This window comes from Ptychodera flava, chromosome 19 (genome assembly GCF_041260155.1).
Source record: "Ptychodera flava strain L36383 chromosome 19, AS_Pfla_20210202, whole genome shotgun sequence".
Taxonomy (NCBI): domain Eukaryota; kingdom Metazoa; phylum Hemichordata; class Enteropneusta; family Ptychoderidae; genus Ptychodera; species Ptychodera flava.
In genome coordinates, this window is record NC_091946.1 from 16,529,349 (window position 1) to 16,552,660 (window position 23,312).

Below are 23,312 nucleotides of genomic sequence, written 5' to 3' on the forward strand. Positions count from 1 at the left end.
TGTCGAGGCCGCAGGCCGAGACATTTTATCGTAGGGTTGGACTTTATATACCAGAAGAGCCCGAGTACGAGGGTTTTATTCGACTTAAAAACTATCGCCCCTCACTGATATATTTTCGTTTTCAATGTGTTTACGTCAACCGTCCCCTTTGTCAATATAACATGGTTAGGATATGAATTAAAACTTTTATTTGTGAAATAGCCTTCCAATGTAATGGAACATCCTATAAATGCCCCAGGGCACATTATATAAATGCCCTAGGGCACAGCAGATTTTGTGTTGCAGGTGTTTTCCGCTGTGTTACCAAATTTGAATATTAAAACGTACTTGATGTCTACAGAATATGACATGTTCACTTTTGATTGGACAGTACTTTACTACGGCGCTGTCATTCGTTTCTGGAATTCGGTGACCAAGGCTTTACGAGTAAATAAAACACCCTGAATTGAGCACTCTGATTGGTCAATCAACAGTAGATAGTTTTTAAAGGTAACTACGCACGCATGAAATCAGTAACTAGAAGCGTTGCAGATAAAAACGGGCTCGTGCTCCTTGTTCGCTCTCGACCGAGCGTTAATTTGGCGTTTATTTGCGAGTTGTTTTGTACAAACACTTGTGGAGTATTTCAACAATAAGACATTAGGAATTGAAGAGGTGAGTCATATTATTTGCTCAGTTTTCGTACATACAGAAATTAAATGTAAATGATCTAAGTTGTTCATTTTACTGACTAAATATGGGTTTGTCATGGAACACATAGTTTCCATAAGGAATCATTCTTACTGCATTTTGCAAAGGCGCTCGACGTGCAGTTTTTTATGTTGGGGCGGAGGCTAAAGGTGAAACAGTAACTCGGAGCAATCATGGGCATGAACAAGTATCTGTCTTTGACTTTGCATTTATAAGAGAAATTTCATGAGTACTGCCTGCAAGAACGCAATATACGCAGTGTTTTTCCTGCATGTTCATTGAAAGGGGTACTTTTTAACCCCATTAATCAAAATTAGGGGGCAGACTTTTTAGGGGGCAGTCACTGTTGATGTTGGTTTTGCCTTCCTAGAAGCGCCTCTCCCCGGATGTCATTACTATCATCACCCAGTTCAGTTGCGTCATCTATGTCGCATGCAGCACACGTACGTATAACATCGATATCATTATGTTTATCAGCTTGTGAGGATCTCGGCTGCCCCCCCCCCCCCCCCCGTCTTCAGTCGATTTGTCACCCACAGGTTTCCCCTATTCAGAACTTGATGTAGTTATTCCCTCGGGCACGATTTGGTTCGCATTTGGGGATTTAAATTAATGACAATATGCGCCGCTGAATAGGTCACTTTTTCACGGGGTTGAAACATGGGGTTGAACTTAATTTTAAAAAAACCCCTAAGCATGGTTCGATAACAAAGCAAATGGCCAATGCTTCAGGAAAGCCTTCACATATGCAACAAATAAGGGTGAAAATTTTCCAAATTTGTCAAACAAATCCTTAACAATGGGTCACATTTTTGGAATATCAATGGAGTGTGGGATCGACGGTGTGAGAATAATCGATCCCACACTGTCAGAAATCGTCCCACATTGTGTGTAAATGCGCATGCACGAAATCGGTATATATTACACGAGTTCTAATTGGATAACAAACGGCCTTTCGCTCCACGTGCAAAATATTATCTAGTGACACGATGAGCAGCACACGGACCGGAAGTACAAAGTAAGCAGGTCGCAGTGCATTGGCAGACAACAGCGTTGTCACAATTTTGGATAATGTTGTACGTCGTCGGTGACAGACTCCCAAAAGACGGTCGAATTTTCCAAATAACCATTCAAACAGTACTTGAAAGAAGTAAGGGAACATTGCGTGTGTGAGAAACATCATGCGAGACCTTTGCAAAATTTGACTCGGCCAGATTTGATTTTTTTTTATGTTGAAACTGGGAGAAAAACGAACCAGGAAATCATTTGTTTTCGTGCAAATATTTACACTTATTAACTGTTTGTCATGCTTTAAAGTGTACCCAACCAATATTTAAACCTTCGGTTAATTTATTAATCAAAATCGAATAAACTTTTGCAGAAAATTTATTTTCAGCAAACACATTGTGTTGCATATCGTGCAACGCCATCTCAGTAGTTTGTTAAGTAGAATTATTAAAGCTTCAAAATACGCTTGTGCTCTCCTTGAATTGAAATGACAATAAAACGAGGGTTACTGTAAATTCCCATCTCATATCATCTTCAAACCCCTCCTCTTTAAAGATGAATTGGTCCTTACCTAATCAAAATATCAGGCCTTTGATGAGTTACATATAATATGTTAAACATCTGCATGGAGAGTGATATTAACACGCAATATTGCGCATGGGGCGTATTGAAACTGCACACGCCGGATGCATCCGGAGCAATAAACACTCAAAGGTATTTAATAGTGTATGGTGTCGTTTGTTAATGTTCAAATTTTTCATCTGTAAGTGTAAGCTACGTACGCTTTCGTATTGATCGTTTCGCTCGCTATCAGCGAGACAGATACGGAGGCCTCACCCTTTGAATACAGATGTTTGTGCCACGGCAATGCTTTGCAACCATAGGGGATCTGTCCACCCTTTGCTACCGCAGTCGATAAAATGCTGCATGTCGATCCGAAATAAAAGAGCTGGTAATATATTTCGCCGGTAATCTGCGCAAGTAGGTTAAGGCATGGGCGAGAAACGTTCTCATGAATATGCATTAGGGCTTATGAATATCAACAAAATAACACTGCGCATGCGTGGGCCTTCGTGTGAACGCGTACGCGTCGAGCTATACAGGGTATAGTATACAGGGCGAACGCCTCGCAGAACATGGACCAAAAATTTCAGGAACACATGGACATCGCTTGCAAAGAAAGCGGAATTAATGCAACGACGATTGTTTGTCTGAAAAGTTATATCATATGGGCCGACAAGGTGAGTAACAAACGCGAAATGCTTCGATGAGCCGTGTGTAGCTGAACGACGCGGCCCAGACAGACTGATTGTGAGGTCAGTCTGCGTAAACAGTACGTGGCCAGTGGTTTGGGCTAGCTACCTTTCAACTTTGAGGCCAAACTCTGCCGTGTTCATAACTATGAACTACGATGTTGAACAGAGAGAAATTCGAAGCATATTTTCTAAAATGGCTTGTGAAATAATGGCGGCAGGAAGGAGGGAGGTGAACAAAAACTCCATTGGCTGTGACTGAATAAACGTTTTATTTACATGACAAGGTACATCAAGGTACGGGTCACTTAGTTCATTGATTGTGTGACCTTACAAAATCACGTGATTGTCTCAGCGTAAAGTGATCAGTTCACTATAAGCTTTATCAAGGACTTTTTCATCCACAAAATTTAAAGTGATCTGCATGTAGATCAACATCGTCAACATATTCCAAAATTTCACAGAAAGTATATATACAATGCTGTGTAAGTTCAAACAAGATAACGTTATGATGTTTGACCATATTTTATCACCCTTGCATAAGGCAAACTTTACTATTTGATTGGTATCATATTTCATTGTTAAATTCTATCAGTAATATCAAGTATGTACATAACATTCAAATATTTAATGATAGAGACACAAGTTTCCTGAATACAATAAAAGAGCATAAAGTTAATAACTTTCCACAGAATATACTTATGGAAGTCAATGACTGGAAGGAAAGGCGTGAGAATGTGAAGAGCACTGTCACATGATTAATTCAGATGAACTGATGGTAAGTCTCTTCCAATGCCTTGATCTAATTACATTATGTTATTCAAAGTCGACACCCCAGTGTTGCAGAAATTTTGCTGCTATTAGTTTCTGTTTGTAGACTCTGTGTATCTTTGAATTATTTTTATAGTCATCTAGGGAAGGAAGATCACCACAATGAGACACACAGAACTGTTTCTCCCACTCTTTGATTGTATGCTTTGCTGTATTGTGTGCTTTCAATATTTTTGATGCTACTCTGGCTTTTGAATCCTCATATGAATTTTTTATTTCCCTGCTTTGTGGATTATTTTTGAGCTGTCGCCTGTATTTACCGAATTCTCTGACTTCAAGTGTTTTACCAAGAATGAACTCAACATTTTTCATTGTGTCTGATTCCTTTGATTTATTTGTGGAATTTGCAACTGCTGTTACAGTGTTATTTGCACTTCTGTCATCACAAGTGTCATTATTGTTTCTGGCAGTCATTTCTGTTTGTGTCCTTGTTCTGATGTTTACGTTGTTGATATTTTCAGAATCTTCAACTTCATTCACAGCTCCTGAAATATCACTTGACGAAGCAAACTCATCTTGGCATTGCATGCCATCACCATTGCCACTACAGGTAGGTGTATCTTGTGCTATGTAATCCTCTTGTTCAACTTCGAGAAATACATCTTCATCTGGACCACTGCAACTTTCCTCATTGTGAAAACCAGTGTTAATTTCAGGTTGTACAGGGTCTGGTACGTCTTCGGTACTGTCATCATAATTGCCTGTAAATGACAAAACCAACAAATTACTGTGTAATATCTGCATGTTAATATAAACCACGATATAATTTTTCAGCTGCAAGAGATAATAGTATAATTACAGCAGAACACACACATACAATTCTTATGACATGTCTTCATGTTTAATAACTTCACAATCCCTAAGAGGGACTGCATTCAAGCTGATATTGCAGTAAATTGATTTGTCTTACCATTGCTGTTGGCAGAATTGTCCATCATATTAATTACACCACTGCTGTCTCCATTCTCATTGTACAGCCGGACTTGCTTCAATGGTAATGTGAACTGTGAAGAAGTATCTTGCATCTTCTCAATACACTTGGTCCAGCAATCAGCAACATACTGGCTCACCTTGTACTGTGTTGTGGAACGGAAGTGATGCAGTGCTGGTCCTTCCTGAAAATATTTAAACAGTAAGTGTGAAACTTAAGAGGGATAAGAGCTATAATGTAATATGTTGTAATATTTAATTATTTTGTCTCTTCTTAACACAATACTTTCATTTATCACTCTACACTGAATATTAGCCTCCAAAACAAAAGCAACATGCAATATTATTATTGACTGGTAAATTCTGATCTGTAAATAATAACAAATTACTCATTAAATACATACTGGTTGTGTAAGTATGTTGAACACAGAGTGTTTTATTCCCACACATGAAACAAGAAATATCAGTCAATTATTTGCAATATTGTATCATACAGGACCACAATTTTCCTACAAAATACAATCATTTTTACCTACCTCATGGAATTCTGGTTCAGCATAACTATCATGGAACTCCATTCCATTTTCAGTCACCTTCCACCATACACCTTGGCCAGGTAACACATAGTCTGCTATCCTCTCTATGTGACTTTGAACAAGTCTTGGCCTTCTTTGTAGCAGTTCCTTTCCCAGAACTGTGTTAGCATTTTGGGGAAGTTGTATGGCAAGCTTCTTGATTTCACCTTCTTGTTTTTCAAGTGAATCACCCTCGGCATTTACTTCATCTTCTGCATGAAGTCGTACTATTGCATTACCAATAATACCACCCGGACGTTTGGATGAAGTGTTTTTTGTGATTCTTTTGATGCGATTGAAAACACGTTCCTGATTTTCAGTATTTGTTGATCGAAGGCAGACAATTCTCAGTTGTTCGGGTAGATGCACAGTAAGATTATGAAAATATCTGCCATAGAACCGCCTGGTTGTCATAGTTTTGGGACTGCCAATCACCTTTTTACACAGGTAGCCATGAGTAAATGCAAGATTGTAGCATCTCAATACCTGGCGTGGATTTCTGTATTCGTCACGTTGGTAAGCAATTTCACATATTTCCACCAGTGTATCAATGAGTTGGCCTTGATCTTTGCTCATTTTACCCCCGGCAATCTGCCCTTCAATATATTTGGACAGAAGTATGATAGCTTTCCTTGCGTCAGATCCACGGATTTCATCTTTGTTGTTGCAGGCATGTTTGATAAACTCTTTCATGTCCTGTTTATTTTCAACATGTGAAGGTAGCTCCTCAAATAGATTTGTAATGTGGCCCTTGAGGTCATGGAGTGGCTCACAACGCAGTACTTCATACTTCTCACAATTGATTTCATTTAGTTTGGCCTCAGGATCTTCTTGTAATAATGAAGGCACTCTTCTGACTCCATGTAGAATTTCATTTAACTTTTCTTGTAGAGCTGTTTCAATAACCCATCAGTATCTTCGTCTCTCTCTTCCAGTTCTTCTCTGAGCTCCTTCACAGACAGATTTGCAATGGATGTAGTTTTGATCTGTTTCGTCTCCACATCACACTATTTTTAGTTACTAAAGCGCGTTTGTCATCATACGACAGTGGCTTTATCTTGTAGCAGTAGCTCAAGTCGTCATGTCGTCTTGCATCTGCACCACACAAGCATTGGAAATGCCCACCGACCTGTTGACCCTCTTCAAATTCTTGAGATGGTCCATCACCATGGAAGAACCTGTGGGTGTCTTCATACTGAACATTTTCCAGTGATGTGACAGGTTTTTTTGCCGCTATCAAATCAGCAACCCTTGTATCAATATAGGACAACTGGTCTGCTTCAGAACAATTAGATCTGCCCATTATGTACAAACGAGGCTTTTCAACCAGACTCTGAATGTCCAACTGGGTGCCATACAATTCTGCATATTCTTGTCTGGTGAGAAACACTGCGGGATCATACATCCAACTCACCATGAAAACTACATGTGAGTGATTTGCTACACTGCTGTGGTCATGCCACACTTTGAAGTGTCTGGTTGTTGCAAATGTTTTCACCTTTTCTCTCATAGCTTCCACCGACATATCACCATCATATTCATTGATTTTCTTCAGGACAGCAGCAAGGTCCTCTTCTTGTAGGTTTTCAAAGCAATTGGCTTTATTACTTCTCAACACACCTGCTTCTTCATGTCGCCTCAGTTCCTCCTGTCTGATCTTCAACAGAGATATTTTTCTTCCATACACAGAATAGCTTTCTTTCTTCAATTCATTGTTTTCAAGCTTCTGTACAGAGAATACCCTTGGTGCAATAAGATCTCCAATGTCGATTTCACCACTCAATATTTTTTGTTTGAGAATGCTTTGCAGTTTCTTGGCGGACTGGTGCTGGGGTAAAGTAATTTCGCCTCCTGGACCTCGTTTACATTTACGTCTCACCTTTCTATCATAATCTCTTCCCTGCACTTTCTTGTTCACATTAAATTTGTCAACATCTATACCTTGATTTCTTGCATAGTCTTTAATTATCTGACCAGCATTTGCTGCGATAACACCATGATCAGAAACTGAGGGGATTTGATATTTTCTTCCTAGCTCACTCCAATTTACACTTTGACCTTCCTTGTACTGGGATATTTCATTTATGAATTCTTCTTTATTCCAGGTTCTTGATGTATGATGTCCCACGTGATTGTGACAGGATCTTTTACCCATCTGTTCAAGTTCAAGTCTACGGTTTACCCGCTCTTCTGCTGAATTACGAGATTCGAATTCCTGAACTAATCGTGCCCTTTCATAGCAGGCAAACGATGTACCAGTACCCAATACCGCATACAAATCACGAAAGCCCTCGGCATATATTTCTTGAATCTTTCTTTTTGCATTCCTTAAATTTGATCTCCTTTGTTGTTTTGCCTGAGTTGGTGTTATTTTATGTAGGTGTAATTTTCGGAGATTTGTAAGCTCATCTGCAAATTCTGTGTTGTGTGTCTTCAGAAAGAAAGCATTGCATCTTGAATAAAGATCATCAGCTTGCTTAGACTTATCTCTCTGTGTGTATTTTACTTTGATCCCATCAGTATTTGAGCTTTTTCCAATAGTTGCCTTATTCATGCCTTCCTTGATATTGTTGATTTCATTTACTGCCTCAAGAAAGGGTGATGATCTGCATGCTTGTTGTTGTACTTATTAAGTATATGCTTGTCAACATCTGTTGTTTGACATGCAGAACAATCAACAGGCGAGTGTTGCTTTTGCCTATACAATGCCAACTTCTTCCAGCTGGTGTATGAGAAATGATTCAGGAACATTTCTTTTTCGCCAGCCCGATTGTAATTCTCCCAGTTGTAATGAGCACTCAGTTTTTTCTCAAAGAGACGTACCTTGCCTTGGAATAGCTTAAAATCGACCAACATATTGTGGTTTGTCTTCATCATATTACAGTATCTGTCATACCTGCACTTTGTTGACAGCTGCGCTGAAGGCATCAATTTGGCGCGCTTGTTACTGCTCACACTATATTCAGACTCTCCCAAAGGCAATTTTCCAGCCTCTTCGTCGATGACTTTCGTGCCCCTGGCAGCAATCGTCATAAAATAGCTACAGAAACTCATACTGGCTTACTGCCATAGGAGCATTGACGTTGATCGACGGAAAATCTCCAAGACTTCTACCAAATTTCTGCCGGCAAAATCACTCCTTGCTAGCTTCTTAAATTTGGCGCCTATTCTAGCCCATAATGCCTTGCGCATAGCGGCCGTAATTTGATATAAAAGACAAAATTTGCAAAAATATGAACATCTTTGTATATAAAGCTGTACTGTTTGTCCCAGGAGGAGAGACGAGTCGACACACACAATTGGGTTTCAGATTCATTGTTCACATTTATTTCGCAGAAAAAATACCAACACTGACGGAAACTTACTTGCGCATGTCCGATCCGACGTCATGATTAGGAAAAATCCACAAATTTTAACGAAAACCCGAGAAAAATCGAAGTTTTTGAAGACATTGCGATTGGTAAACACACCACAAACAGCTGATCTGATGCGTCAAATGTCCCATAAAGCATTACGATAGAGCAGGCGCAGATAATCGTTGTCGTAACAGGCGATGGGGTCATGACCTTTTGGCTCGCTTGCGAGATGGTCCGATCGCGTACACAACGACCAGATTTCTTTCGAAAATTTCAACTTGTAGATCGCCCTATTTTTCAGAAATTTTGCTATCCTCAAACTCAGGCTTAAATTATCTTTGCAACCATACCTTTCACATGTATGATTTGGTAACGTTTCCTTCAAAAAATTACAGAAATTCAAACAAGAATTGATTTTTCGTACAAATCGTACGTATTTGGCAGAAATATCAGGCGATTAACTCCGAAATTTTCTAAGTGAAGGTTGTTAATCGATTGACCTGAACCTACTCTGTTATAATTTGCTGAAAAAATGAGGTTTAAACGTTGTCTACAAGATGAAATATGCCGATAGATAATACTATCGATTTTGGCGGGTAAATGTCGGTATAAGTATCACGTGACACCTTTTATGCAAATTTAAATTACATAAACTGAAAGAGCTATCAAAACTACGTATGTGTACCAAATTTCATCAAAATATGACCAGTACTTTTTGAGAAATGAATTTCAGCTCAAAATTCGGTCTGGACCCCTGCCTTAACTCACTTGCGTGATTGTTTGATCATTTTTATCTTCTACATCACATGATTATATACCCATACTTTTCAGTGCTCGCCGGCTTGTTACAAACCAACATTTATATGCACTATCCGCGCACTTGCCTACTGTTGGCCTCGTATCAGAGGCAAACACGCACTCAACTCGCCATATGTGATGAACCATGGTTGCTATTGACTTCTAGAAGAAAACCGTCTGACTACGTTAAAGTCATAGCTGCCACAGTCATTACAGTGTTGTTTTAGTAGAGTATACATTCAGTTAAAATGACACATGATTTTACAAATGTTAAATAAACATTTTTTGAAGCGGATATCAATGAAAGCGTCCTTATTTGTTACCATTTACAGTAGACGCTTTGTTTGGGTTCGGTTAATAATGCTGTACTATACTTGTTGTGTATCATACGTTTCTCGTTCACCGATAATGTTTGAAATAACCCCGCCTGATGAACCCGAATAAGTACCAAAAGAGACTCCAATTAACAAAGTTGTTTGCAATGTAGGGTTAGCGTCGTTCTACTACGATGTATCGTTGATAGACATCGATATAGATGACTTTCATTACGATACTTCAAGGTGATCGGTACCAATAGTAACATAAACTTGGTGACGAGGGTACACCACTACCAATTTGGTTATTGTAGATATTGTAATTAGAACTTATAACGGACGATTATGAGATCTAAGTGTGACGATACCTGAGACAAGGCGAGCCCTTGTACTTTAACGATCAATTTCGCGATCACTACAACATTACAATTTTGAGTATTTATACACTAACCTAGCATTTAATTTTCTCAACTTTAGATTCAAGTCAGTTTCTTATGATGCCCAGGCTTAGAATAGCAGCGTCGTTATTGTGAAAATCTGAATTAAAGCAAAAACGGCCTGATTATTTTAATTCATATTAGAGACAAACAAGATCCGGTACAGCCTCCCTTTTCTCAAGCTGTTCCAATGCATAATGTTGTATATTATCGCTGCAGTCGGTGTCGTTAATATTGATCTTCATACCTAGGGATACCCTAATGCTTGGTAAGCGAATGCGCGAAGGTGTACAAATGTTCAGCTATAGGAGGCAAATCTATGAGAGCAAGCACAAGTTTACACTACCTTTGGCAGCTTTAAGTTTACAATCCATGAAAAAAATGTAACGAAAAGTGTCTCAGTTATGATACACGATACCATAATGTTATTGTTAATACTTTATTATGTGTTTGTCCCTTCTCGCAACCACTGTTTTGACTTCTTGTCAACAGTAAATAGTTCATTTAGGACGTCCATTGTGGACCTTCCACCTCTTAATATGTATACGTTCAAGTACGAGGAACATCCAGTTTGCCATTCATTAGTATTATTTCTAGCTAATAACATGTCGAATTCAAACCGATTTGATTTGATTTCAGACGTAATGGCACTGCAATTCGGAAAGATTCGTTTATTGTTCCTATTGGGATCACTAATAGTAGCATTTATGCTGGGATTTTTCATAGCATCGCGACCAACTCCTTGGTCTAAGGTACCAGCTAGTAACGTCATATCTTTAGTGGATAACAATAGAAGAAGAGAAGACGAAAAGGAGAACGCAAGGTATGTATAAGTAACCAGAAACGGTGTAGCTACTGTCTACGATTCTACCAAACAACATGTTAAAGCAATTGTGGCGAAACCTTTCACCAGTCGAGATGAAATGCAAACGAAGATAAGATGTAAAATTTCAATTATTGGCAGTTAAGTTTGCTATATATGAGAATCTAGATTCTTGCAAACATTGGAGGACACCGAAATTCATCCCTGAAATAGACCCTGCCTATTCGATTGATAATAACATCAAGAGCTCGTTCGCACGATCATGAAAAAAGCGATGGGCTTTAAAGTGTGAGTCCTGCCACATTTTGAGACTTTTTCGTTTGACTTGGGGCGTATACTCTAGTTCTGGTTGTCAATGAATTTGGTATTAATAAAACAAACATTTACACACACACTGAAGCTTATTTGAGCGGTTTTTAGACGGTTGTAATATGTTATTTCGACGAAAACACGGGAAAAGTTGCACTTTTCGATTTCCATCATGGCGACATTTTCCGGAAATTGCCGAGCTCGCCCCGTTTTGGCGTAAGTAGATGTGACGTCACTAATGGAACGGGTGGTGGTGACTTCGTGCATTGACTATGGAGATAGTGATAATTTCATGAGTGAAAGCAGTGCAACTGAGAATGTCATCGTCACAGAAGATACGACAAAGCTGTTCAGAATTTACAGGCCTGCAAATTTTAACAGTCGGAACCTTCACTTAAACGAGAACAAGGGCGAAACTCTTGTTGACCGTCAAGTCAGTGACAAGCCCACCGTGACCACAGTCAAACACACCAGTGCACTACCGTCCACACAACCGCAAGCTAACAAAATATAAATATAAGTCTGGAGTTGCCATCCCACCTTATTATTACTTGTCAACACAAATTGCCTCGTTCAAAATCTGTATATAAAAATTTGAATTACGCCATGACGCTTGTAGATAAATGTAGTAGAGATCAAGTTGAAAATTGTCCACCGTTCATAACACACATCTTTCCTATCAACAGCTGGAAGTGGAACAGGCTGAGGGTGATGTTAGCATAAACACCAAAGGTAGTATTCTCGCCGCAAAATCTTCAGTTCGGCGTTATAAAACCTCACATGAACATTGGCACTTTTAAAAATATGTGACCGTAAAGACATGTCTAGCCAAATTCTCGGGAAGAGATAAATTAAAATTGACATGATGTAAATATCGGGCACACTGGCACCCGAGGCCGGGCGGCTCAGCCGGCCATTTCTGTGACGGAGTGATCAGCTACGCTTCCGCAGTTTTTTTTCTTGATTAAGTGTCAGCGATATAAAGCACAGTGTTCATTGTTTCATGACTGCGAAATTCTCAAAGAAGCTAAAATATTTTAGGGGAGACTTAGTTAGTCGAGCAGAAGGGAACAGATGACGACAACGCGACTGCTTCGTCAACAGTATAAACTTCTTTGCTAAACGTTGTGTCACTGTCACTGTTACTGGCAGCGCCGTGCTGTATTATACACAACCTATCGTTCAGTCTCGCAAAGAGTCAGTCAATCACTACGTAAACTTTTTAGGAATATAAAATTAGATATCTCCTAACGTTACTAATTATAGAGTCACACATGCATGAGATCTAGTACTTGTATTCATTTATTTATTTACAATCACTTTCGTAAAGCATCTGAATCGGCGATCAGTCTTGGGGGATGTAAACACGGCCATACTTCTCCGCGGCCCCCGCATCCTTGACATGTTTTGGGCAACCTGTCGCAGTCTTGCTGCTGTTCTCGCTCTTGTCCACACTTGATGATGATACACGCGAAGCTTTCTGGTGACAATGGTCGTACTGGTACGGCATTGCGATTACATAATCGATGTAGTAACTCCAGGAATTAAAGTCTATCTTACCGTACATCTGGCTTCCGAACCGTGTTTATTCTAAGTCACGGCACTCGAAAATGTGCACCGCAGAAAACGCTTGTCTGAATGCCTCTTTTCCGACCCTTTCTTGTAATTTTGTCAAATGCGGCTAATACATCATCCTAAAATGCAATAAACTGACAATGGCTGCAGCCACCAAAGGCGTAACTTCTCACCATGTTGAAGCCACAGCGGTAAGCATTCGCTATGGCCGAGGTGAACACACTCACTCGTACATTCTATTAGTTACGTCATTTCCGGTGGCAATGCCCGCAAATTCCGAAACGACCCGAATGGCAGCTAACTTCAAAGTCGCACAACATATTGCATTTTAATAATATTTAACCGCGTCGTTTCATTGGGGTGATGCATTTATTTGATAAAGTAGGGGTGGCAAAATCATATAGCATGGCTCATTTTAAGCAAAATTAACTTTGAATTTATGCGGGACATACACTTTAAGCGTTCGTTCGTAAACAGCTCTGATTGCCATTGTCCCTTTGATGTGCGCTCAGTTGCAACTTATTCTCGCTTCTATGCCTCCATGTTCAGACAAGATCATAGGACGTGCTCTTGAGTGGAACCACTCAACTATTTGTGGAATCTTTTGTATTTTTTCGGGCATGTCGCTTTTTCACTAACATGAATAGAAACGGTAATCGTAATTCAATGCACTTCCCTGACCTAGGAAGAAAAGTCGGAGAATTCTGTATGTTTGACCTGTGTGTCTCGAAGGAAATTAAATTCACATTTACATGACCAGCATTCTGCTTCTGATGCAAGTAACAACAAATGTACAAGATTATTAGATAGATAGATAGATAGATAGATAGATAGATAGATAGATAGATAGATAGATAGATAGATAGATAGATAGATCAATTAACTGTCAGCTCAATGTATGGCATTAGATTTATTCGTCGTTTCGCAAAGCATCTAGCAAATTGTCCGTTTTGGTGTACAGCACAGGGATCTGGCATGTCTTTGTGTGTTCGTTGGGCCGAAACACGTCACAAGAGATACTAGTATATGATATGCAATCAGAAAAATTGGGACCGGACACTGAAAATGAAAATACTTCGATCGATCGACAAAACAGAGAGAAAGAGTCGGTAAATTACGGAGGAAATGATTTCGATTAATTGACGTTCGTCAATTAATCGAAACTAAAGCATTTGTATTAAAATGTTCTTCGATGTAAAAGGGGGAAATATCACTATCACGTTGCAGTGTTCAAGCATATTTTTCAGGAAATTTTACTTTACAGTATGTCGTTCGTCTGGCCGATGTGCTGTCTATGTCGTCCAGACCAGACAGATGCTTTTGATGCCTTGAAATATCAGTCCGTATATGAGGAAAACAAATCATTTTGATCGCTCATTTGCAGAAATTCTCATTCAGCAGGTGATCTAATATTTAAGGGCACATGTAATTTACCAATTTTCGAAAGAAGTAGAATTAATAGAGGGCTCAATATTGTTTGGGAATCATTTTATAAATTGATTGTTTTATTTATTTATTTACTTGAAACTTGATTGATTTTATGCAGTTTATAGCATGTATCGTTCGTGTTCGATTTTTGTAAATTGCATGTACTAACAAGCTACGATCAATGAGCGCAAACAAAATGAGTAATGAGTAAAGGTTAAAATTTCAGTTTCCTTAGGCGACGTGACGCACACGAGGCAACTCGTCCAAGTGACGGGCAACAGGCCAAAAAACCCGACATGGCGGTTTTGACGTTGCCTAAGCTCCTCGGGCGACGGGACGATATCATACAAACGAGACAGCCAATGCGAGTTGCCTACCGCGTTTCTTGCTCGTCGCGCTGCTAAACGAGTTGACGCATGTAACTCGGCCTCAAATGTACTAAAGCGCGCCGCAGCTCGATCGACAGAATAGGATCGCGTCGACATCGTGCCCTAATGATCCTATTGACAAAAGACCAGTCGCACACAACTTTGTTATATTTTCCCCAAAAGACCTCAATACAGCCACGACACAATACTTGTATTACAACATGGTGGATAAGCTCAGTATGCAATAAATTTTTCTGTTGTTCAACCTATACTGAATGTAGTCGGACATAGTGCATCGACGTCGATCAAAAAACATAAATCCTGGACTGCTGCCTATCACTACAATTGCACGTCATGCACTTCGTTCTTCAAAGGTGGACACAGAATATTTTTTCAGTGCAAAACGTATGTTTGAATTAATTTTAAGCCTTTGCTATGCATGCAGTTTTCAATGTGTCTGAGTTTGTGTGTTGCAATGTTTATATGATGAATGTAATATTGTATGCAACAGTGCTACGTTTTGATTGTGTCATATTTTGTTGGTTTATTGACTGTGTTTTTCAAAAACATCTCAAATTTGCAAAAACATTTAGAGCGCGCGTGACAGCGCGTTGCGCATTGTACATGTTCTGTGGTCCCGTTGTCTTTCGCGTGGGAAATTGTCGAAAATGTTTACTCTTTTCTTAGGTTCGTTGTTAATATAATAGAAATAACAGACTCCACCCTGACCATTAACGTTTATTTATGGGCTCGGGCGAGAGGAAAGCCTCGCCCGTTAATTTTTAGCTTTCCTCTCGCCCTTACCCATAAATAAACGTTAATGGCCAGGGCGTCGCCCATTATTTCTATAGTATTAAACACTCATACAAATTACAAATAATGCCGTACACAGATGAATTCAATGTTTTATTCGGGAAAGAATATATTATTCAGATGACTAACAATTATCAACAGTTGTCATATATAGAAAAATAAAAAAAAAATAATTAAAATCATATGACTTCCTTACTTCCTAGGAAAGGCGTATCAACATATACTTGCTTGAATGTAATCCATTTGTAAGTCAAATTTGTAAGTGTGCCAAACTCGCTTTAACATTCTCTACAAAATACACTATATTTTAAGTATATCTTAACACATTCAGGTACCACACACACCGATCAAAATAAACTTTTATTCTTAAATTAATCATTATTATATATATGATAATGGCATATTTTCCACAATTATAAAAATAAATGTCCTAGGGGTTGACAGTTTCTTTTTGATAGAATCCCAGTTCTAAAAGCTTTACCGAAACCTTATTTATATAGTAAGCTATTAAACAATGGGGCATTAATTTGACAGCCATATTGAATTTATGCAAATTAACATAATGCCCATGAAAATCAGAGTACCTCATAAACCGTTTGTTCACGCTAAAGAAATATAGTTTAACTGTAAAATCACTGAAATAGCTTGTTTGTTAAGTGAAGTACAGGTTAAATGTTATTTTGTAGGAATGTTGGAAGCCATATTGGAATTATGCAAATTATCAAAGTGCCTATGTAAAATACTGTATCTCCAAAATGATTCCCTGTGCCAAATAAATAATGCTAGACTTAAAAAAAACACTGAAATAACTTGTTAACATATGATATTTGGTCAATTATGTTATTTTGTCTGACTTCTGGCAGCCATATTTGATTTATGCAAATAACATCTCGATCAGCAAAACGATGAATACTGATTGGGTTGAGTATTACCACGGTGTACAAGTAAAAATATATCTAATGAAAGATGTTGTAGTCGACAGAATAAACAAACTGCAGTAATAATTGTCATTACGGTATAGAGAAGGGTCACAAATTATCGAGGAGGAAATACCAGTCCACTAGCGGTAGCTAGAATTGTATTTTGCCCAGATATAATCCAAAGAGTGTTGCAGTTGGTTTAAGATGGCTGCCAAAAATAAAAGTCGTAAAAAATAACTTTGTCAAATTTAGCTTCCAAAGTAAAGTCGATGAAAATGTAGATGTCTAAATCACAGACAAATAGAGACGTGAAGCGGTTACGTAACCCATCCATGTTCGCCTCGCCTCAGGTAGCTCTCGCCTCTCTTTTCCGAAGAGTGCCGACCATGTATCCTTCAGTAATTTTCGGATTTTCGCCAATTGTTAAGCGAAAGTATGTTCGGCAATGTTTGTGTTGTTGTTGTCGTGTGGTGCTGAGCGGAATTGGCGTGCTAGCGAAAACGGGAGTGTTTGAGCTTCAGGAAAGTGAGTTTTACCATTTTAAAAATTCCTCAAATATTTTTATCAATATATAATGAGTGTGTTTTAACCAAATTTGAAAGTCTTTTATCGATACTGTCTGGTTTTACTCAATGGTTTACGGTCAGTCATACTGTCTTTTACACATTCGTCAAGGAAGGACATGTGCATGAAACTGCTGGCGTGTTATGTTTCGATTGGCGTGAAGCAGTGTTTCTGCCCTGAGAGCTCACAAAGTGACTATGGTTGCTACGCGACTGGCAGCACGATGCCATCTCGTCGTATTTTGCGCATAATCTCGTGCAATTATCAATCACAAACAAAGCCTCCAAAAAGTTTAACACCTTTGAAGCTCATTTATATATGAAAAAGCCATAGTCTACCGAGACGACCATGGAACAAAAGGCATGCCGCGTTGCTAGTCTGTCTTTTCTGTTTGTCTGTGTCGAAATCTACCTGTGAAATTTGGTACGTCAAACTAAAGTAATTCGAATCGAGCTGCACAAAAAGCTATAATTTGATCAGGACCACATGAAGCCTGACATATGGATCAAACATTTGTTCACAGGCATCCGAGTCACACACCTATGAAGATATTCCTAGACTGTGGTGCGAATATTGCATCGACAGTTAGAATGTTCAGAGAGACGTATCCAGACGCCGATCAGTTTGTTATGCATTCATTTGAAATCGATGAAAGGTTGAAACCCTACTTTGCGCCTTACAAAGACGACCCAAATCACATTTTGCATTGTCCTGTGGCCGTGTCCAATAAAACTGGTAAGGGTTTTTCCTATCTATCAATAATGATCCGCTGATGCATACGATAAAATCTGTGTTTTTGTTTTGATTGGCCGTGCTGGATAGATAACAAAATATGTAACCATTAATCTTAAATAATGCATTTGTCTATCATAATCATTGACCCTTCCTTTGTTTAGAACATTCGTGGTATGGCTTCAACTGGTAATTTTGTAATCTCTTATTGTACCTGTTTATCTTTGCCCTCTCAGGCCATGTAAAGATATTCCTTGAAAGTTCATGGTACCCTGGAAAGACTCAAAACAGACAAGATATGCACTGGGGAGGTGGCGCAATGGACGGAGCAGCTGGAGACTCTGAGATGAGACAACGATTTGCCCGCACAAAAGAAGTCGCCATTCCATCCGTCGATCTGTCAAAATGGATTCAGCAGAACACACAGAAGGAAGACTACGTCATTTTCAAACTCGATGTTGAGGGCGCTGAATGGGAGATCCTGGAGAAAATGCTGAGGGACGGGACTTTTGCATGGATTGACAAGTATGTTACAAGAGTACACAGTGAAAATTTGTAAGAACGAATAAGTGAGATAATGTGTACGTCAGAAAAGGTACATGTTACCCATCGATGAAGGATTAATTGCAATGATTTATTCCTTTTGTACGAATTGCTTTCCAGGCTTGGTTAATATCGATATCCTGGAAGATATATTCTAGAAAGAAGCATTATTACAAGTATATTTGACGACGTGATGCTATATCAGATTTACTTTTGACTTTTCTACTACGAAATTTCTTCCTCCATGTTAATTTGATAATTGACCATGAAGGTCATAGTTCTTCGGGGCCCAGAAATACGGAGTGAGATTTTTATATGCTTTTACTTTTGGTTTGTATCCTTTCCATTTTTGCCACTATTCAGACAGTCTTTGCCAATGAGTCTGTGTACATAAAAATTGTACAATTCTCATTGAATTTTTTTACAGCTATCAGAGGTATAAGAAGAAATAGTACTCATATATACTACTGCTTAAAATTATTATTACATATATGCCACAGTTGACTTGTGTTGGAGCGCGCCGGTACAATGGGTATATGCACCTCAGTGCAATAGCAAAAGCGTTATGCCATAACATTATGTTAATGAGTACTCCGTACCTTCCCTGGACTCCTTTTGTTTGTTAACAACTAGGACAGCAATATCTTACACCCCAAGCCCTCGTTCAAATACTCCGAGTACATCCCGCTTTCACTGTCTCGCCATGGGGATCTGTCATATTAATACTGAATATCACCTCTTTTGACCATGACATTGAAGGCTAGAATAAATTACTGAAGTTCTATACTTGAAGGAATTAAGTGTAATTGTGCAATCATATACCGTCTCTGTTTGGTTAGATACTATGGGGAATTTCATGGATTTGCGAAGTATTACACCAAGCAACAGCAGCAGAGCATCCGTCAAAGGCTAAAAGAGGCTGGAGTAAAACCAATGGACTGGTCAGCAGAGTATCTGACTTACGGAGACTTTGACAGTTTACCAGAGCATATTCCTGTCGTAAGTGTACATATTTATAATTCGCGTCCTACTTACCTGTCACTGTCGCTTTTCAGGACAAAGGTAGGTAGTTTTTCACAGTACGTGACCCAGTGCATTCCAAAGAATGTTAAACCAAAGAATTTCTGTACATAATGAGTTCTCATGTTTCTTGTTTGTGTACTCAGTAAGCCTCATCTTTCAAGAGTTTTGAACGTTTCTCTAACAGACATAGACGTTCACCATAGAAATAAGGAACATACGTGTTATCATGTATCAATTATCCGTATACTTCCTTGCTGCTCAATAATAGAATTGGTGATTTCTACATCTTGCATGCGTAGAGTGCCTTTCTGTACACCCTTATTGAACTTAAGGTAAAGTGCACCTCGGGGTCAGATATTCGGACTCTAAAACTTTTACAACGTTCTTTTGGCCAACTACCAATGGAGGCTTTTGGCGTAATTTAAGTTTTCACCGGCTTAATTTTTTGAAAATCGGAAATTTTATTTTGCCCATAGAGACAACACAGAGATAACATCCATTTTGAATTTCAAATATTGGTAAATATTCTACGGTAATTTGTTTCGCTTGAACCAAAATTTGCACTGTATGACCCCTGATTTTCATTATTGATTTTTAAGAGAATTGTTGAAGGTTTGCGTGAGGAAGGTTTGAGCAAAATATTAATTCTTTCATTTTACGAGGAGCGAACAACCTGAAATAAATCCATAACAATTGTTGCAGCCATCATACGTGAACATTGTATCCTGGCAAGTTCTGTATGGGGATTAACCAAGGCATGGCGATGTAGGGAAAAAACGGGCACTACAGCAGTATGTCATCTTTAGGTGACTGTTATTGCTACCCGGGTGCCGCCAACTTTGTGATATGGCAAAATGAACAAATCCACATATTATTACGCTTAATCACCTGACAGAATTCAATTTCATCATCGCAATATCTATACCACCAGTAAGATTGTTCATTGGTCGACTTAAATTGTTGCGATTTTGTGGCGACCCCAACACAAGGTCTTCTTGTACTGGTGCAATATGACGCTATAAAAGTAACTATCTTTGTGCGTCAAAATTATCGCATATGTTTGAGAGAAGTTTCACGTCAAAAAAAACCGTGACGTCTATCGAGGTGAAAATATATTAACATTACCCAAACTAGCTAAATCAATACAGCTGTAACTTTTTAAACATTAATTGACTCTCTTGTTTCAAGGTATAATGCACCTATGAGATATACACTCGGATCTCAAAATTTTACAATACTTTTTGGTCAATTTTTTCTGATGTCTCATTTTGAAGCTCTTCGAGTAAAGGGAGTGTTCACAGGCTTGCTGATATGGAATCTAAAGTTTAATTGTTCCCATAGAGTTCATACCAGGATGGCTGCCATTTTTAATTTCAAGAGCCGCTAAAAGTAAATCGGGTGATTTATTTCTCTAGAACAAACATTGCACGTTGACTCCTGACTTATATTCTTGATTCCGAGAGGAACTGATTTCCATAATGGAAGTTTGAGCAACAGTTTTAATCTTTCAATTTAGAGGCGTAGTTGTTGCTTAACGGACAAATCGATCGAATTCATATACTAGTATTTGTGTTTTATCCAGGCCATTACATTGTCTTTGGAGGCTTGCAATAAAATGTATCATTAAAGTTATTCTTTGTTTATTTCCAATTTCTTTACAGATTCCACCTAATACACCTGGAGTGGCCGGAAAACCAATTTGCTTTTGTAACAAAAATGGAACACAGACACAGATTTCCCTGGCGATAGAGGCTGGGATGAACACATTCACTTTTCAACAAGTTATGCAGACGATAGAAGCTTATCCGAAGAAGATTGAAATGACTGTGTTTGTTTACGGAGACTTCGCTCAGCAGTACCCGGACTTTGTGAAATACTGGGCAGAGAAGTATGAAATAGGAATTCGTGGTGATTCCCCGCAACCTGGTCATTTCTGGCAGCGGCAAAACAAAGATGAATTGCGGAGGGAGATCGTCAGTGCCGAAATGAGACTTCAGGAGGTTGGATTACAACCACGTTTCTTGCTTCCACCCGGCTATAACCCGGAGCTTGAACCAATAGTCGCCAAGACGCAGTTTAGAATGATTGAACCAGTGTTCTCAATTCCACCAAGAGATGGTAAGAAAGCGAGTTAGCTGTTGCAAATGCACTGGCTGTGCTGTGTTTTGTCTTTTTCAGAGAGCGTTAAGAAGCAATGTTTCCAATTGAACATAATTGGTATCTAATTGGTATGTCAGAAAAATAAATTCAACTTCGTCGGATACAAAACTATTTCATTACATGGCATTTTTTTTCTAGTAGACGTAGTTTGCATTATAAATTTTCCACGCCGCATGCTGGCACGTAAAACTTGATTACTAATATGAAGGATTACAAAATTCGCAAAAAAGATGGAACGTAAAAATGAATCGATTTCAATTGATCTACTTCTGAGAAATTAAAATTATGGTTTTTCATCATTCTTTTGAAAATTCCATTAATCCCTTTTTGAATTCAGTATGTAGCCAAGAGAAGAAACAAATCTGTATTTTTGTCTAAAATGCATGCTTTCATAACCTGATAACGGTACAATATAGGTTGGCCAGATAATAGGTAAACAAGTGATGTCATGAAATGTTGCCGAAATTTGCATTACCATTATTATGACATTAAAATTAATTTAATGCAACGACATCGTGATTAGTATATTCGATGCGGTAATTAAGCTTGTCAGTGGAAGATGTCACACGCATCAGATAAGAACAAGGAGAAAGGGCAAAACGTTTTGGCTATTTAGTTTCTTCTTCCTTTCAAACACTGTGAAGACCCATTTCAGCAGAAACATTTGAAGCTTAATCACACTTTTGGAAGTTGAGAGAGAGAGAGAGAGAGAGAGAGAGAGAGAGAGAGAGAGAGAGAGAGAGAGAGAGAGAGAGAGAGAGAGAGAGAGAGGATGAAGGAAGCATTCATATATTTTATGCTTAAAATGGATGATACATGTTTTTGCAAGTTTTACGATTCCCACTTACTACTTTACTTTTTAAAGCTTGAAAAAACGGTCACGGGGAAATTGCCAATAATTGTTTATATTCATGTTTGTCTGAACAGATTCCGTGTTTACCGATGATAACTACTTCAAGCACAAGACAGTGTACAGAACTCCTAGAGCACTTCGGATGATACATGAAGCATTAAAGAAAAGTGAAGGTGGAATACTCAGTCTGGACACGGACTTTGCAGATACATATATGATAGTTGGCTTTCTACTGGACTATCTCCATGAATCGTCGCCTCACAGACTTATCAGTCTGACAGAGTGTCTCAGATAAACAATGCAGTCACTGTCTTTTTATTTCAGAATCTTTAAACTCACTATGGTTTTTCCTTGCCAGGTGCCATCGACTGTAATAGTTCTTGATATTTTAGAATTTTAATTTATCGGGCTGAATCAATGCATCTTTGGGTAGATTGTCATCGCGAGCGTTCAATTAAATTAAAGAAAGGTACAAAATAAACAAGAATATCATGAAGGAGAAATTAAATTAATGAACAGTTATAAAATGGGTAAAATTGAAAAATGTTTGTGTAATAGAGCAAACGAATGTACTTCCAAAAAAATTGAAAATGAAAGAATAACTCGTATATGGGATTGTAAATGTATAATGATACTTAAAGTTTGGGCCCATTCGTAAGGGATTGGTCATGTAACTATACCTTTAGGCTGAATGACCTCTGTGAGTCGATGCTTTAATTTCTTTACACCATTTCTATTTTTTCTTGTCATACGACGTTAAAGTATCATACATTTCAGTGGATATATATTTTCCACACGATAGGTCCTCTGTCATGCCTGCGCGATGACGTAAAAGGAAATAAAAAATAATGCTAACGTCATCATCAGATGCGATATGTGCACGAGGCCTCACGTGTTTGATAACCACAGAAGGTTGCAGACAGTCAAACAGACTTACTGAGTGACCTACTGACTGACAGGCGAGACAGTCGAGACTGTAGTATCAGAAATTGTGTTGAATCTTTTAATT

The 23,312-nt window shown here is 38.6% G+C and overlaps 1 protein-coding gene across 1 annotated transcript; it reads left to right on the top strand.

Moving 5' to 3' along the window:
- The first annotated feature begins 482 nt into the window (after window positions 1–482).
- LOC139118698 (uncharacterized) lies at window positions 483–22,880 on the top strand. The gene is made up of 7 exons (XM_070682117.1): window positions 483–654; window positions 10,832–11,015; window positions 17,516–17,727; window positions 17,961–18,249; window positions 19,107–19,266; window positions 20,952–21,408; window positions 22,378–22,880. Exons 2-7 carry the CDS (start codon window positions 10,837–10,839, stop codon window positions 22,596–22,598), a joined length of 1,518 nt encoding a protein of 505 aa, XP_070538218.1. The 5' UTR covers window positions 483–654; window positions 10,832–10,836; the 3' UTR covers window positions 22,599–22,880.
- The last annotated feature ends 432 nt before the right edge of the window (window positions 22,881–23,312 follow it).